Raw genomic sequence first — 15,666 nt, 5'->3', positions numbered from 1 at the left:
GCTTTACACTTGATCATATCAAAAGTCAAATAGAGGTTAAAAACACAAGTGATATAGTTCTGTAACCCATATACAGTGATCCCTCGTTATAACACGATTAACCCACTGCAGTCTCACTGTTTTGCAGAATTTCTTTTGGTGCAATTTTCCACGTTTTTTTTATTTATTTATTTTTTACAGCGCATTCTGCTTTGCGTCCTGATTGGTTGTTGAGCTTGCAATTCAATCTCCTATACAGAACGCGTTGAAGCAAGAGAAAAGTGTAAAAAATGTTCATGTCTGTCTGAGAAAGGTGAATAAAGTGTGTAGTGAGGAGTTTTAGAGCTTTAAAACATCTGTATTCATACTTTGCAGATTTTTTTTTTTTCCAGAACGTAACTCCCGTGATGAATGAGGGAACGCTGTACTGCTGTTCAATTTTCATTGTTTTATACAAGAAATGCGTTTAAAGTATTTATACATCTCACTGACTAAAACGTTGTCCTCTATGAAGAGTAAGCCAGTTGTCCTGGTGAGTTTCAGTTAATGGATGAGTGCAGACTTCATAGGCAGAGTAGCAGAAACTGTGACAGGCTAGCTGACAGCTAGAGATTTTTTTTTTTTTTTTTTTTTTACAATACATATGTAATTGCTTTCACTGCTGCTCAGGCCTTATCTTCACGCGACCCGCTGCAGCTGTGTTTTACGCCCGCTGTATCTCTCCCATCCCTTATTCCCAAAACTCTTGGAAAGCATATCGCTCTGACACTTGCTGTGTGTCGACATCCAAGGAAGCTGGTTTTGACTGGCTGAAAAGGCAGTGTCAGGTCATTAGTGCGGTCAGCCTGCCAGCTCTCCGTCAGCTGCCAAATGTACTGACAGCTTTCTGCTCCATCTCACCTCACCTCACCACACACACACACCTCACTTGTCAGTAATAGAATATTATAAATGTAATTAATATTTTCAGGCGCTACATCTGGGAAAAATATGCATTTTTTTTTAGCTGAGCCCTAAAAAAAATTGTTTAAACAACTTAAAGTAAATTTAATGCAGCTGTAGTTCAGCTGCCTTCCATTCCTCATCGTCCTCCATCTCCATCTTTCTAGCTCTGTGCTGTCGCCTGTGTCACTTCCTTCCTTGCAGGTCATGGCTCTCACACGTTTAGGTGGGCTCTGGATAATGTTTTATGCTGGGTAAAGGAGGAAGTCTCCAGTTTCCTTATCCTCACCTGAAGGACCCAAAGTGCTTTCAAACCTGGAAGTAATTAATTTCTCAAATATCCCTAGATACTTTTTTTTTTTGCAGCCCAATCCTCTCTTTCATTTATATGCATGTTTGGAGTTTTGCAAAATGCTATAATATTCTGTCAATTTAAGCTGGTTTGCAGGAGGAGATCAGATCATTTGCTCCTGTTTCATTTACAGCTTCACAGTTTCAGTGTGGCGTTACACATTAACAAGACTTGACACCCCCAGGGAAAACCTTTACAACCTCTCGAGTTTCTCATCCTTTCCCTCCCAGCAAAGGAAAAATACCTCCTCAAAAAGAAGGCACACGCAGGCAGTGCTCACACCTCACAGGCGTGTTAGCTTAATGAATGGAAGAGCCCGTGTACTTTGGACTGCTAAGTGCAATGACTTCATTTGTAAATGGTGAGCCCGGTGGGAGGTGGGAGGTGAGTTAAGTAGTACAATTTACCTCAACCCCGCTGCCCTACGGTAAAAAAAAATTGTCATCAGAAAGCGAGCACTACTCAAACATGCTGGGTGCAGGGGTGAGCGTTTCTTAATGGTCAGCGTTGTGCAGAAAGCGCCACATTTGTACAGCGTGTCTGGATTTAGCCGAAGAGGAGAGGTCACAACGAAGCATGTTTGCCTTTTTTGCCGGAGTAATCACTTCTTTCACCTGTGCATTTCACACACAAATGCGAAAATGCAGCCGTGTGAATCTTAATGAGGAGACCTGCCTTTCAGAGCCTATTAGCGAGCTCTTATACCATTTAGGTGCACTGCCACCTAATTGCCTTAATTGTATTCAGCTGCACTTCTCCAAAGTTGGCTGCGGAAAGAGATGTTGCTCTCAAATTTGCAACTGTGTATCACATTTGCTGTAGTGGCTCTTTACAAAACCATGAGACAAAGGTTAAATCTTCCTGTTGCATAAGTGATTAGTTGTGATCAAGTGCAGAACATAGGTGGGGTCTAAGGGAGAAGGACTAGATTGCAAACCCTGTTTGGCGCGAGATAACGGCTGAGTGGCAAGCCTTCTGCTGCCACTTCAGATTCAATTATCCTGGAGGGTTTAACTTGTGGCCTCGTCTTTGAAAGAACTTTAAAGATCCACTTTGGTGAAAATTGTGTTTTTAACATGTTTTTGTGGCATTTTCTGATGATAGAAGACATATATGAAGAAAATTAAGGTTAAAATTTCATTTCTGAGTAGTTCTTTACTCAAGTTGTTGTGAATCAGGAGCACATAGTTGAAGAAGATTGATTACATAGAAAATACACAAATACACTGGCCTGGCCACAAACTCCCTGCTCCGCTCCATTCTGATGCATTTACTTGTACACGACTAGATCCCTGGCTCAAAACTGTACGGCTGGATAGCTCCAGTACTGTTTGCCATCTTTGTTGCAACGGAAATGTTAAGGTTGGTTGTAAGCTAGCGGGAGAAAGTGCAGACAGTTGGGTGACGGGAAGTGTGGGCGGGCTTACTCCGCCCACACAGAGGTGAATTTCTAATGAACTCCTGCTGCTCTGCAGAAACCATGTCTTAGAAAATGACACAGGTTTTCTGATTTTTGCCTAAGAAGCGGCACTTTCAAACGAGGCTCCTCCCATTTTCAGCTGCCGAGATGGTGACTCATGAGCGTCCTTTCTTTGTCCCGGTTGTGTTTTCGCAGTGCCGGGGTGGGACGCACAGGCTGCTTCATCGTCATCGACGCCATGCTGGAGCGCAACAAGCACGAAAAGACGGTGGACATATACGGGCACGTGACACTAATGCGTGCCCAGCGCAACTACATGGTACAGACAGAAGACCAGTACGTCTTCATACACGACGCGCTCCTGGAGGCCGTCAACTGCGGCACCACCGAAGTGCCCGCCAGAAACCTATACGCCTACATCCAGAAACTGACCCAGATAGAGGGCGGAGAAAATGTCACCGGCATGGAACTGGAGTTTAAGGTAGAAACTGAATTGTGGATATAACTTTAATGTTAACTCCCTAAACAGAGTCCGCCATTAGGACCAGCAGACAGCATGGGGCCTGTGGTTTCTCCTCTGTTCCTTTTACTTGATGGGCTTTTTTTGTCAAAGAACATACACTAAATTCCCTCGTTTTGGTTTCCCCCTCCCTGTAGTTCCCCTTCATGAGTAACAGGGGTCTTCGTTTACATGAGAATGCCAAACACAGGTTTTCCTAACCACAGAACGGTTTCCAGAAGGCCTCCAGCAATGTGCTCTGCCTTTTAGAATAGGAGGCTTAACCAACCTTCAGTTTCATGGACTCCACTGAGCGTTCTTGCTGCAAGCATTTTATTGCTTTGCTTGTCACGCTCACACTGTCAAGTCCACTGATGGATGTTGATTCCCTTAGATGAACAGCCTGGATTACACTGAACTTTTGTCCGCTCCAGGCTCGCTTATGTTTCGTCTTTTCTGTCTTCAAAACAGTTCATGTCTTGATTGGATGAAACAGTAACATACTTAATGGATATCTCTGCGTTTTTTACGTCTTTCTTGCCTCCTGCTTTTTAACATTCACTGTTTTGAGGGTTTTTAAAAAGGCAGAGGTCCCTGAATGTGCTCCTTTTTCTCTCCTCCTGCAGCGTTTAGCTAACACTAAAGCCCACACATCACGATTCATCAGTGCCAATCTCCCCTGCAACAAGTTCAAGAACCGCCTTGTCAACATAATGCCATACGAGTCCACGCGAGTGTGTCTTCAACCTATTCGAGGGGTCGAAGGCTCCGACTACATCAACGCCAGCTTCATAGATGGCTACAGGTAAAATCCAAACAAGTCCGGCACCAACCAACAAATTAATAAAACATCTTTAGCGAGTAATTACGTATTATTTTGGTGTGTGGATGAAATCACAGTCGTGTGATTCCTCCCCTCAGGCAACAGAAAGCTTACATTGCCACACAGGGACCACTGGCAGAGACTACAGAGGACTTCTGGAGAATGCTCTGGGAACATAATTCAACCATTGTTGTCATGCTCACCAAGCTAAGAGAAATGGGCAGGGTAAGCTAACTCCTCCCTCGTTATGGCGCCTTTATACAAACTGATGATATGAGCTATTCTAAAGACTCATTGCTGCATTTTTGTTTTTTTATGCTGCCTAGGAAAAATGCCACCAGTACTGGCCAGCAGAGAGGTCGGCCAGATACCAGTACTTTGTGGTGGATCCCATGGCGGAATACAACATGCCCCAGTATATTCTGAGGGAGTTCAAAGTGACTGATGCCAGAGTAAGCACATGCGGCGTGAGAGTTTCAATTTGAAATGATGTGATATGCTTTTGGATCCATTCAGAATAATGGCCACACTGCGTTGGCAGATAGAGTTACATATGTCAAACCCCAAAAGTCATCTAAAACCTGCTAGAGCCCACAAAGTAAAAGTTAATGAGTGATTAACTAGCCATAATTAGCAGTAATTAATCCTCCATTTTTTGTTACTTCCTGTTTTGGTTGAAAGTCCAACAGACATTTTTTAATGTTACATCTGCCATTTTTGCAGTTAGAGCAAAGCATAACATTTTGTTGTTGTATTTTTCCTCAAATATCAAAAACAATCAAGAAAAGAGGAAAGGAGAAAAAAAAACCAAATCTGATATAACTTATTGTGATCAAAGTTGGTCTTGGATATTTACTTTGAGATTAATATAAGCAAATCTCATGAAACGTGATAACGAGTCGTTTGATTTTTATCACCAATTTATCTTGTGAGATTACTCCAAATAGTGTTTTGGTGTTTTCCTACGTTTTTTGCAAGACTAACGGTAAAAATCTTATTTAAAAGTTCAATTGTTTATATCTCAGAAAGTGCAGTCGTTTTCCTACCTGCCTCACATTCTTCTTTTCAGTGCAGCTTGATAGGAGATTCAAGCTCTAAATAAACTTTACACAAATAGGAAATAAACTAGGCTAAAAGTGAAGAGATGTTATAAAAATGTGTATGTGTGTGTGTCTAATTAATAGAGCATTACATCATCAGCATACGCAGAATAATCTTAAAGTACGCATTCAACCCAGTTTGCATGGGATTGCGCAATCTGTGAGGTAGAGTTCGGTGGTGCCTCATCTTCATAAATACAAACTGCCTTTATAGAGCAGATTATTTTTATTGGACTCATATCAAACTAGTAGCTATACTGTTCTTCTAATGGTGGCAAGGATGCCTCCCCGGAAGTATTTCAATAAGGAACTGAACCGTACTCAGCCCTGCCCAACATTTTGTCCATTCTCCCAGAGCAACTTTTGCCAGCAAGGTCAGAATCCGAACTGAACAACCCCATCTGGCAACACTGTGTCCAGATCCCTAAAGGATCAAGATTTGTTATACATGTTTTAATTGCATTTTAACTAAGTCATCTTCATAGCAGGCATCCAACTTGAAAACAAAGTTGTTGTTTTTTTACTTTCTCTACAAGATTCTGATTATCAATAATGACCTTGATTTTTCGTGTATGTTTTACTGTCATTTCTTTCCCTAAAGACTCATAGAAATGGAAATTAGGTGAAATGACACACATCAGCTTGTAAAAACGAAATAAATAAAAAATTGTGCCGCCAGCAGCCCTGAGCTGCCAGTTTTCTAATTCCATCAAAGGTTCAGACAAACACATGGTTCCTTCACACCGTTCCATCAATGGGAATTATTTCCTTATCAGGGGGCTGTGACATCATTTATGAAACGCACACCCTTCAAAAGAAAAACTCTCAGCGGCCTGTTACAAAGAAACCCACATCTTTAGTGTTAAATACATTCAGGTATGACAGACATCTTTAATAACACCCTAATTTAAAAATGTGTTTCCCTGAATGTTGGCTTGCATTTTAACCCAACAAAAAGTGACAGCAGAGAGGACCATGAAACCAGGTTTTCATCACCGATCTGCTCCATCTGTTGCAGGATGGACAGTCAAGAACGGTTAGGCAGTTTCAGTTCACAGACTGGCCTGAACAAGGAGTGCCAAAATCAGGGGAGGGTTTCATCGATTTCATAGGCCAAGTTCATAAAACAAAAGAGCAGTTCGGTCAAGATGGTCCTATCTCAGTTCATTGTAGGTAAGTGACCAAGTACAGCAGTGAATCCTGTACAAATGCTTTACAAAAAGGGGTTTTGTTTTTCTTTTAATTGACTGTGTTGAAATCTATGAAGACAATATGAACTTTTTTGTGCAGCGCTGGTGTTGGTAGAACAGGAGTATTCATCACCCTCAGCATTGTCTTGGAAAGAATGAGATACGAGGGCGTAGTAGACATCTTTCAGACGGTCAAAATGCTACGGACACAAAGACCAGCCATGGTCCAGACGGAGGTAGGATCTTTTTTTTTTCTGTCTTTGTCTCAGTTGTTCTAATAGGTTGAGCATCGTAAGAATTAGCTGATGTTAAAGTGTCAGTGAACAATAAAAGACCCACTGCAATCATCTACTGTAAAAGCGCTCCCAGAAATCTTTTAGTTACGATTATGCTATTTTTAGCCAACATCAAAAAAACTGTTTTCTAGAACATTGTTTCTGCAAAGCGGAAGCAGTTCATTCAAAATTTGCTTCTTAGATGTGGGCAGGACTGGCGCGCAGCAACCCCGCCCCCTTTTCCCTCTCTGCAACTTAGAGCTTGGGGACCAGAGCCTAGGAGTGCCTAAGTGCACTAAGTGCCTAGGATAGCACAAGGGTTACATAAAGAAATACTCAGAAATGCAATTTGGAGCTTAATTTGCCTTACGTATGTCCTCAGAAAAATGCCACAACAATACGTTAAAAATGCCAAAAAAGATGTAAAGAGTAACCTAATAGCTGAACCCAGGAAGTGCTGCTCCCCATTGCTTTGTTTGTGTTTTGACAAAGGTAAACAGCCAATTAGTTAGAGGAAAGGGATTTACTCAAACCGTTTTTTCCTCTTCTAGGATCAATACCAATTCTGCTACAGAGCTGGCTTGGAGTATTTGGGAAGCTTTGATCACTATGCAACGTAAAAGACCCAGTATCAGAAGATAAAAGCAGAGGACACTTTGGAAACAGAAATCCCAGTGAGCCTCTCCTCTGAGCCATAAATTCCTGCTTCAGAAAGTACTCCTTAATCCTTGCTAACAACTCATTAAGTGTTGGATGTGCGACATGACTTGTCCAAAATAAAATGAAAACAAAAAGTAAAAATAAAAGAGAAAAAAAAGATGATTCCTGCAGGACCAAGTATTTCCCAACCCGAATAAAACCTTGCCTTGACTCAGAGCGGGGGAATCCTGACTGTTGAAGCACCGTGTGGAATTACCTTTTCTGTGCTTCGAGGATTCACTTTGGGGCTCCTAGAACTTAATGAAAGCCGCACAACACAAAGTCAGTGGACAATACGGCATCTTCAGATAAAGCATCCGTGATCATGACCCATGTACGAGAGACATCAGAGGCACACCGGGGAGGGGGAGGAAGGAAAAAATGTAATGCACATTGTAAAGAACACAAAAATCTCTCACAATCATCGCAAAAGAAGAAGACGACGCCTGTCCCACAAGAACAGGACAAACTCCAAAGTAATAAGACTTTCGTTCCCCCTTTTTTTCCTGTGTCAAAGGTCATCATCAACAATTCTGGAGTGAGAGGGTAAATGATTTATGAAAAAGGAAAATAAAAAAATATATTTGATTTAGTTTTTTAGTACTTTATTATACAGCTGATGTGCTTTTTTTGAACTGTGTGAATTTTTTTTTTTTTTTTTTTTTTACAAAAATGTATTGCTTAGGAATAAGTGATGAAACATAATTGCGTAAACCTTTTTTTTAAGCTGTAGAACTGTTCTAGCATTTGTGCCGTTCTCTGCAGAATATCTGCCTATGTTATTGTTTCCTCATCCCCCCCCCCCCCCCCTCTTTTATGTTCCGTTTGTGCACCAAACATTTAAACTACTGCAATATTTGTTTTTTGTTTGTTTACATCCCATGGTCTCACACACGGTGACCTACATACTCCCATACAACAAACTGGGGCTTTGTGGAATCAACAGGGATGAGCAAAGTATGAAGTTGCTGCTACCGATTATCTTAGTTCTTCCATGTGATGATGATGAAAAGGCAGAGCCGGGTAGGTCAAAAAGAGGAAAAAACACATTTTATGGTAAATATGTATATCAAAAGTATAAATATAGCATAACAAATCTATTTATAGGTGAAAGTTTATGGCAAACGGATGAAAGCTTTCAACAGTTGTGGGGGGAATGAAGAGATTTTTCACTGGAATGCACATCAGTAGGACTAAACTGTATTCTGATTCAGTGCATCATTTCTTGTGCAATAAACATGTGTTTGAGATGAATGGAAATAATATTCCGTCATGAGATTAATGTCCTCCCCCACCTACGGGTGCCAGTCAGTCACTGGTGCACTTTTTTATTTTTTTGGTCCCAGCTCATCCAGTTTGTAAGTAAAAGCAGAGGGGTCGCACAGCTCTAATAGGGCAAGGTACAAAGACTTCACTTTCTGTTGTTCCTGCAACACATTCAAAAGGTACAGGTGATTTGATTTGTTTTTTGTTTCATTTTGTATTTAGAGTGCCTTATATTTATGCCTGTTTTTATAAATGTTTCATTTTCTCATTCATGTATATTTTCTCAGTAATCAAGGCATTTAGTGTAACTTATGTTTTATTTACCTTTAGTGTTAAAAACGTGTCACATTTTGAGATTATATATGCAAATAAGATCGTGTCAAAGGTTTTTCTTTTTTTCATTTTCAGTGGCCTTACAGTGGCTGAGTGAATTACAAGAGTTATAAAATCACTGACCACTACTAACCGACGAACGACCTTATAGATTTCAAAATAAAGCTCCTAAATTATGAGATAAGTAAAGAAAATGTTCTAAATTGACATAAGGGGTGCATGATAAGCCAGTCCTCACAAAAGGGGTGTTACCCTGACAATCCTGAACAGTGGAACCATTTTTCTTTGGGTTATTTTGTTCCCCAGCCGTCACTTGAGCAGCATCTCGACTTTCTGATGGCTTTGTGGATGTGCATTCCAGGTGCTTTCTTTCCCTTTTGTCTATTTCAAGCAACCATGGCTTCTGTGGTACTGTCACTTGCTTTCCTGATTCTCTTCATCATGTTTTGAGAAATTAAGTGCTATTATTTAATCTATTGGTAGTTCAATTTTCACAGTCCATATGTTTATTTTCTCATGAAAAACTCTTTTTGTTTTGTCCATATGCACGGGAAAACATAGCAGATTGGCCACAGCTGGCCTGGTAGGAGGACTTGCACTTTTGTCTATCTTTGTACTATGCACTGCCCTATTGATTCTAGACCCAATAATATATTACTTGAACCCATCTACAGAAACAGGAAATCTCCACAAGCATTCACTTTATGTGTATGTAAATAACACAAGAAGATACCAACCACTGGAAAAGACAAAAAAAAAAGTATGTGACGAAAAAAAGAAAAGAAAAGAGCATCCATCCCGATGCCGTGGTTACTCCAGCAGATGATTTCAGAAAAATCTGTCCCCCAACCATCTGTTCTTGTGGCTTTGCCAGTCAAGCTTGGAGTGTCATCAACAGAAATAAACATTGTGTTCTCTGCTCTCTCTATCTATCTCTCGTCTGGATGCATAGACTGAAAATTAAAATGTATTAAAAAAAAAAAAATCACAAAAAAAAAAAAAAAAGCTTGTAAAAAGATCATACAATTACCTCTGATTAGTTGTAAGCGTAAACTGTTTCTTTTTCTGAATGAACGGAGTGCTTTTTATTTTCTTACTTAGGTTACATTGTTGGAGAAAGAAGTCTGTACGAGAATCAGCTCTTTACTGACACAAGTTCCATTTGTTATAAATGAATTCTATTAAAAAAATGTCAGTGTTATGCATCGGCGTTTCACTTGTTTCCCTTCAGCTCACTTTGTCCCAGGAAGACTGATGAAGCTATTTTACCCCCTGCTGGTCTGGGTCCAACACATTATCCACAGCTCCCTCCTAAAAGGGGAAATTGAGCCTCATCACATTTGAATAGATTTCCATTGCTTTGATTTTTTCGTTAATGTTGGCCAAAATGAATCATTGCTGGAACATTTGACAGATGAAGTGCAATGTTTTGAAAGCTGCTGTGGGTTTTTTTTTTTTTTTACTTAAATTTTGGTCCCCACAGTGACACATTAGTGTGTTTTTTACAGCTGGAGTTCAATCATTTTGCTGCAGAACCGTGAATGTTTTCTTCATGTTTGTGCTTCCATGCTTTTATCTAAACATCTCATGTTTACTTTATATTGACAAAAGAGCAGGGAGACACAAAAAGGTGAAAGCAAACATGGATCCATGACTTAACCCTTGTGCTGTCCTAGGCACTTTAACGTTGGGAGTTGGGTCATCTAGACCCACTAGACAGTGCTCTGAACCTTTTTTCTTCAATGATTTGTGATCTTCACTGGTTTCCATGGATTACATGAAATCTTTCCACCTTTATCCACCTTTATCATGGTAGGGAGAACACGTCAATCTAAGGGTGGGGTCATCTAGGATAGCACAAGGGTTAAAGCATAAAGGGTCTTGCCGTAGGACCCACATTGGATGAAACTCATTGTGCTCCCTGGGAATTGAACCCAGGCTTCCTGCGCACCACCCCTACACCCAACCAACTAAGCCTGTTTTGCTGTATTTTTCGCAGAATTACACACACCGCATTCTAAAGCCACCATCAACGAATGGTCCATATTCAAAAGTGTATTTCAATTACAATTACAATTTGGCAGAGGGCCTTGAACATCTCGAAATTGATTAGACATCGCCAAGACAACCAGAACTAATCCACCCATGAGGTGCTCCGGATTACCAGACGCACTGTTGTTTTTTGAAAAAACTAAGGCCTTTGAGTGCACCTTATAGGGCAGAAAATACAGTAAAGCATTCAAAGTAGAGAGTAAATGAAGGTTGTGCTGCGGCTGTTGAAAATCTAACCTAAATATTTCAATTATAAAGGATTTTCAGTCTGAGATGGAACTAACAAGAAAAAAGCCTTAATTAAAGGTGTGGATGTGTTTGTTTTTAGAAGTAAATAAATGATCAATTGACAATGTGCTTAAATCAACTGTTCACTAACATAAGTGAATCTTACTAAGAAGAGATTTCTTTCTTTTTTTGTTTGCCTTGTCTGGATTTTTGAATCCTTCCAAACACTTAATTACAAAATATATCTGCTGCAATAACAAACGCTGCCGGCTATGAGCATTAGCTTTCTGCCTTCACTACAAACCGCTTCAACAATGAGCTTCTTTACATCTCCACCAGCTTGAAATCTCATTTATAACAACAAGCATTTGTCTCAAACAGAAAACGTTGGAGCAGATTATGTGTCAAAAAAAAGAAAAAAAAGGTGCACGGCAGGAAGTAAACAGATGATGGATGTGCGGCAGTGAGTCCTCAGTGAGTGGCAGGTGGTTTGCTGTTGAATGTTTCTTCAAATCACATCTGGAATTGAACACGGATGGTAACAATCTATTGTTATCAAGCAGAACGATAATGTTTCTGTACTGGAACACTGACAAAGTCTCTGTTTTCCCCTCAGCGATCCACTAATACAAGCATTAGAAACACGACTCCTACATGAGGATGTGATGAGGACAAACAGCTCTGAATGCTACCTTAGTAGAAAACTAAGCATTAGGAATTCATGTTTGGGCATCTTCTCACTATTTGAAAATAACTAAATAAATAAATAACGGAATTGAAGCACCTTTATGGTTTGATTCTCACAAGCAATCCTGCAAAAAAATCATGGTTTTGTCATATTATTCTTTCTTACCCACCAAAAACTCACCAAAATTTGCACGGACCTAGTACCTCATAAAAACGTTTTTTTTTTTTTTACATTATTGACACCCCCCCCCCCCCCCCCCCCAAAATGAATGACATCACAGCAGGCACAATCGATGAAAAAGATGGATGGAGGTAAAATATCTTATGGGAGCTCCAAATAAAAATACTATTTCAGAATCCATCAATGAAACTAAGACACAGATGAATATGGGATGGCGACAGAACCTACGGCTTGGTGGCCATTATGTGGCAAATTGTGACATTTGCCGAATTTCACATTTTTTAACAATGTGGGAAATGTTTAAACCACAGCTACAATCAAAGTGTCATTTGACCTGCAAAAGTGTTTGTCATCTTTAAAAAGAATAAATAAAAAAAATAAAATCACCCTTAGTGCCCGATAATTTTAACTACTCCAATGGATTTCAATCTTTTGTGCATTATTGAGAAACTACTTTGTAAAATGTTGGTTTCAAAGTTTGTAGTTTTTCAATTGGAATTAGCTTGGCGAGCTCGCAGACGTGGCGTACCTTAAATAGTCTCACATTTTTAACGGATTATAGTGAAGATGAAACACATGAATCCTTAACTCAAGCTGAATTCATTGATATGACATACGATATAAACATATTGAGAATGTGGGCGTGGTTAACCAAAAAAACCTCTGTTACCATGGAAATCCAAACAGTTAGTGACTATGGGCCATGCAACGTTGCTTTAATTATTTTTATTCTTAATATTATTATTTTTGTCTTTACAACTTTAGACGGGGAACGTTGACCTTCTGTTTTCATCTGATGACAGTCTTTAAAATTCAAAAAGGGAAACATTTGAAATACTTGAAGTTATTTTTCCATTTTCTCTACTTTTAACATCAGCTTGCCTCAAAATCCCTGGCGCTTTGTTTTCAACGTGCTAAATTGTTGAAACATGTCCAAATGGACGCCAGGGAGCCGTGGGCCTTTGTTGTCAAAAGTTCAGACAGGAATTATAGAATGAAATATTCTTTTTTTTAATATCTCATTTCTGAAAGAAAAAGGAAATCCTTTGTTCCTACATTAACAACCTCACAAGTCTGTTCAAAGAATTTAATTATATTAACACTCTGCATGGGCTCCGAACGCCCCGCTCCTTTATGGATAAACAAACACCTGTTAGCACTTCATCAATTCAAGCATTCTGTCCTTCATTTTTGCTCTAATTTCCTCTTAGAGGACACTTTAGCTATTTGTTTTCTTTATTGCTTCCTTTTCAGTCAGCCATTTTCATATTAACATAGCTATGAATTTGCTCACCGGTCTAATTAAATGTAATGTTGCAGGTGCATGTTAAGTGCAAACCTGGAGGAGAAAAAAAAAATGTTTTGAACAAATAGACAAAAAGCTTCAGATCTTCAAGAATCTCGCTATCGGAATAGTTAATAGATTCCAGAATGCTTTTAGCAAGTTTTCTTTTAAAGGATTCAACCGTGTCTACAGGAGAATTCCTCTCAAACACTGTGAAGCTGACTGGACACTAGAACTTTTTCATTTCATTTTATTTTAACTCTTTTTTTCCAACATTTAATCTCAACTAGCTGTGCCCAACCCGGATCCCTAAAATCCACCACTCTGTCTGTTTCCAGTTCTCCCTATACTAATTGCTGCTGATTAATTAGATCATGCGTGTTTAGTGAATCAGAATCTGGAATCACACGAGTCAACTAAACTTTCTTCCTATTTTTCCTCCCCGGAATCTGTTTTTTATTAGTTTTTCCTTACAGAGTAGGAGGGTTAGTTTGGGCCACATGTGAGAAACTCAGGCCCGCAGTGTAATTATAATTGGCCCGCGAGATCATAGCAAATGTGCATTAGAGCTGGCTTGCAGTGTATACTGTTCTGCTAATACTACAAATCCCACAATGCTTTGCTACTATGTCGGGGCGCAGTCAAAACCACCAAGCGCTTCTTTTTTCTGTTGACAGCCATGCTCCAGTCACATCGGGCAAATTTATTTCACCCTCCATAAAAATGGCCAAACGAAAAATGAACAGGAGCTTTCCACACAGGTGGGATGCAGATTGACGAATATAAAGGACAGACCTGTTTGTCTTGTGTGAGGAGCTGACGTGGCAGTAACGAAAGAATATCACAGAAGAAGACACCATGAAAAGTTTCAACATTAGATATCAGTTGCGGTTAATTTTTCAATAAATATTGAGTTTGGCCCATGACTTTACTTCACTGCTTCCTTTTGGCCCACTGTGAATTTGAGTTCGACACCCCAGGTTTAGTCTGTCTAGTTTAGTTTTGCAATTGACTTTTGTATTTTATGACTGATTCAATGTCTTTGTACAATTACCAGTATGAAGCCCGATGAGACGACTGTGTTGTGATTTTGAGCTGTAGAAATAAAGATGAAAGCTGGAAAACAGGGAGGGTTGTGGAGTACCAGGATCAGCTCTGAGCTGTGCTGTTCTCTGCAAAGCAACATCATCAGCGCAGATTTGTAAGAGTTAAAAGAAACAACAGAAATATTTAGAATGACCATCAACTGAGAAAGGATGATATTTGTCAATTATGACGTGTGTTCTTGGCTTCACCACATAAATGAACATCTTTTTGCTTAAAAATGTAAAGAATTAATTTATTGTGCTGTTAAACACCATTAAGTAAGCTAAATGCTACAGAATCAGGATGCAATGACCTATAAATATTTGAAATTTTACATATTTTAAGAACTAATGCACTTGTTTTTGGTTTGTACAGTTTTGTTTATATATTACAATCCTGTAAAGTTGAAAATAAAGTTTTAGTGGGGCAATGTTTTGACATAATTCATGTTTTATAAAGAATAAAGTTAGTTTCTTAAGTATATATGATCACTTTTTAGCATGCCCAGTTGCTGGCATAGCAAAAAGTACACTTAAAATTGATTTTATTAAATAGACTATGTGTAGGATATACTAACTGAATACAAACTAAATTTTAAACATTTTAAGTAGAAATATGTAAAAGTAAACTTTACATCTACCGCCTAACTTTTAGTACAGGCTGAGTGTACACTTAAACTACTTTCTGCAAAGGGATCCATCATTTTTATTGCAATTTTAAATTAACTTTTTTTAAATTTTCTTTTATAATAAACTCAAATTCTTTTTGCTTTTTAATATACTAAATTCTTAATGGCAAATTTTTACTGCATCTTTTCAAAAACTCAAGATTAAAATATTTGTATGAGATTCTTCAGTTTTAACTAAATGCAAAACAAAACTACACTGTGATTTGCCCAAATAGTCAAACAGCTGCACCCCTTTTTTAATTTTATTTTTTTTAACACTAAATGCCTGAATTTATTTCCAGCTATAAAAAGATTGCACTTTTTGCTTTCCTGTAAATGTTTGTAGCTGAAGGGGTTTGATGCATATTTGCATCCACAGGTGTCACTGGGTTAAATATTTCTCACTCAGCTGACGCAAGACTTCTATTTATCTAAACTAATTGCTTTCAAAATGCATTAAAATACTGATTACAAATCTGACCTCATTATGTTTTATAAATAAATGGAAAGTTGGTTTTTATGTCAGAATTTTGGCTGATAATTTTGGGCGCATTTGTGCCATTTTCCCCTCAAGTACCTACTGTGCACATGATTGAAAAAAT

The 15,666-nt window shown here is 38.9% G+C and overlaps 1 protein-coding gene across 50 annotated transcripts in view; it reads left to right on the top strand.

The window, feature by feature from the left end:
* Positions 1-9,894, top strand: part of LOC101165843 (receptor-type tyrosine-protein phosphatase delta) — a 496,394-nt gene extending 486,500 nt beyond the window's left edge. For 49 of the 50 annotated variants that reach the window (XM_078936119.1, XM_078936115.1, XM_023966324.2 and 46 more), the window contains 7 exons: positions 2,889-3,174; positions 3,819-3,997; positions 4,114-4,240; positions 4,342-4,467; positions 6,134-6,288; positions 6,406-6,541; positions 7,132-9,894. In XM_078936119.1, the coding sequence (XP_078792245.1) occupies positions 2,889-3,174; positions 3,819-3,997; positions 4,114-4,240; positions 4,342-4,467; positions 6,134-6,288; positions 6,406-6,541; positions 7,132-7,200 (1,078 nt within the window). In that variant the 3' untranslated portion in view covers positions 7,201-9,894. The remainder of the gene's footprint in view (positions 1-2,888; positions 3,175-3,818; positions 3,998-4,113; positions 4,241-4,341; positions 4,468-6,133; positions 6,289-6,405; positions 6,542-7,131) is intronic. The other variant, XM_078936133.1, reaches the window with a different exon arrangement.
* The last annotated feature ends 5,772 nt before the right edge of the window (positions 9,895-15,666 follow it).

This window comes from Oryzias latipes, chromosome 18, assembly GCF_053564925.1.
Source record: "Oryzias latipes strain Hd-rR chromosome 18, Olatipes_Hd-rR_3.1".
Taxonomy (NCBI): Eukaryota; Metazoa; Chordata; class Actinopteri; order Beloniformes; family Adrianichthyidae; genus Oryzias; species Oryzias latipes.
This window is presented reverse-complemented; position numbering and strand designations above follow the sequence as displayed.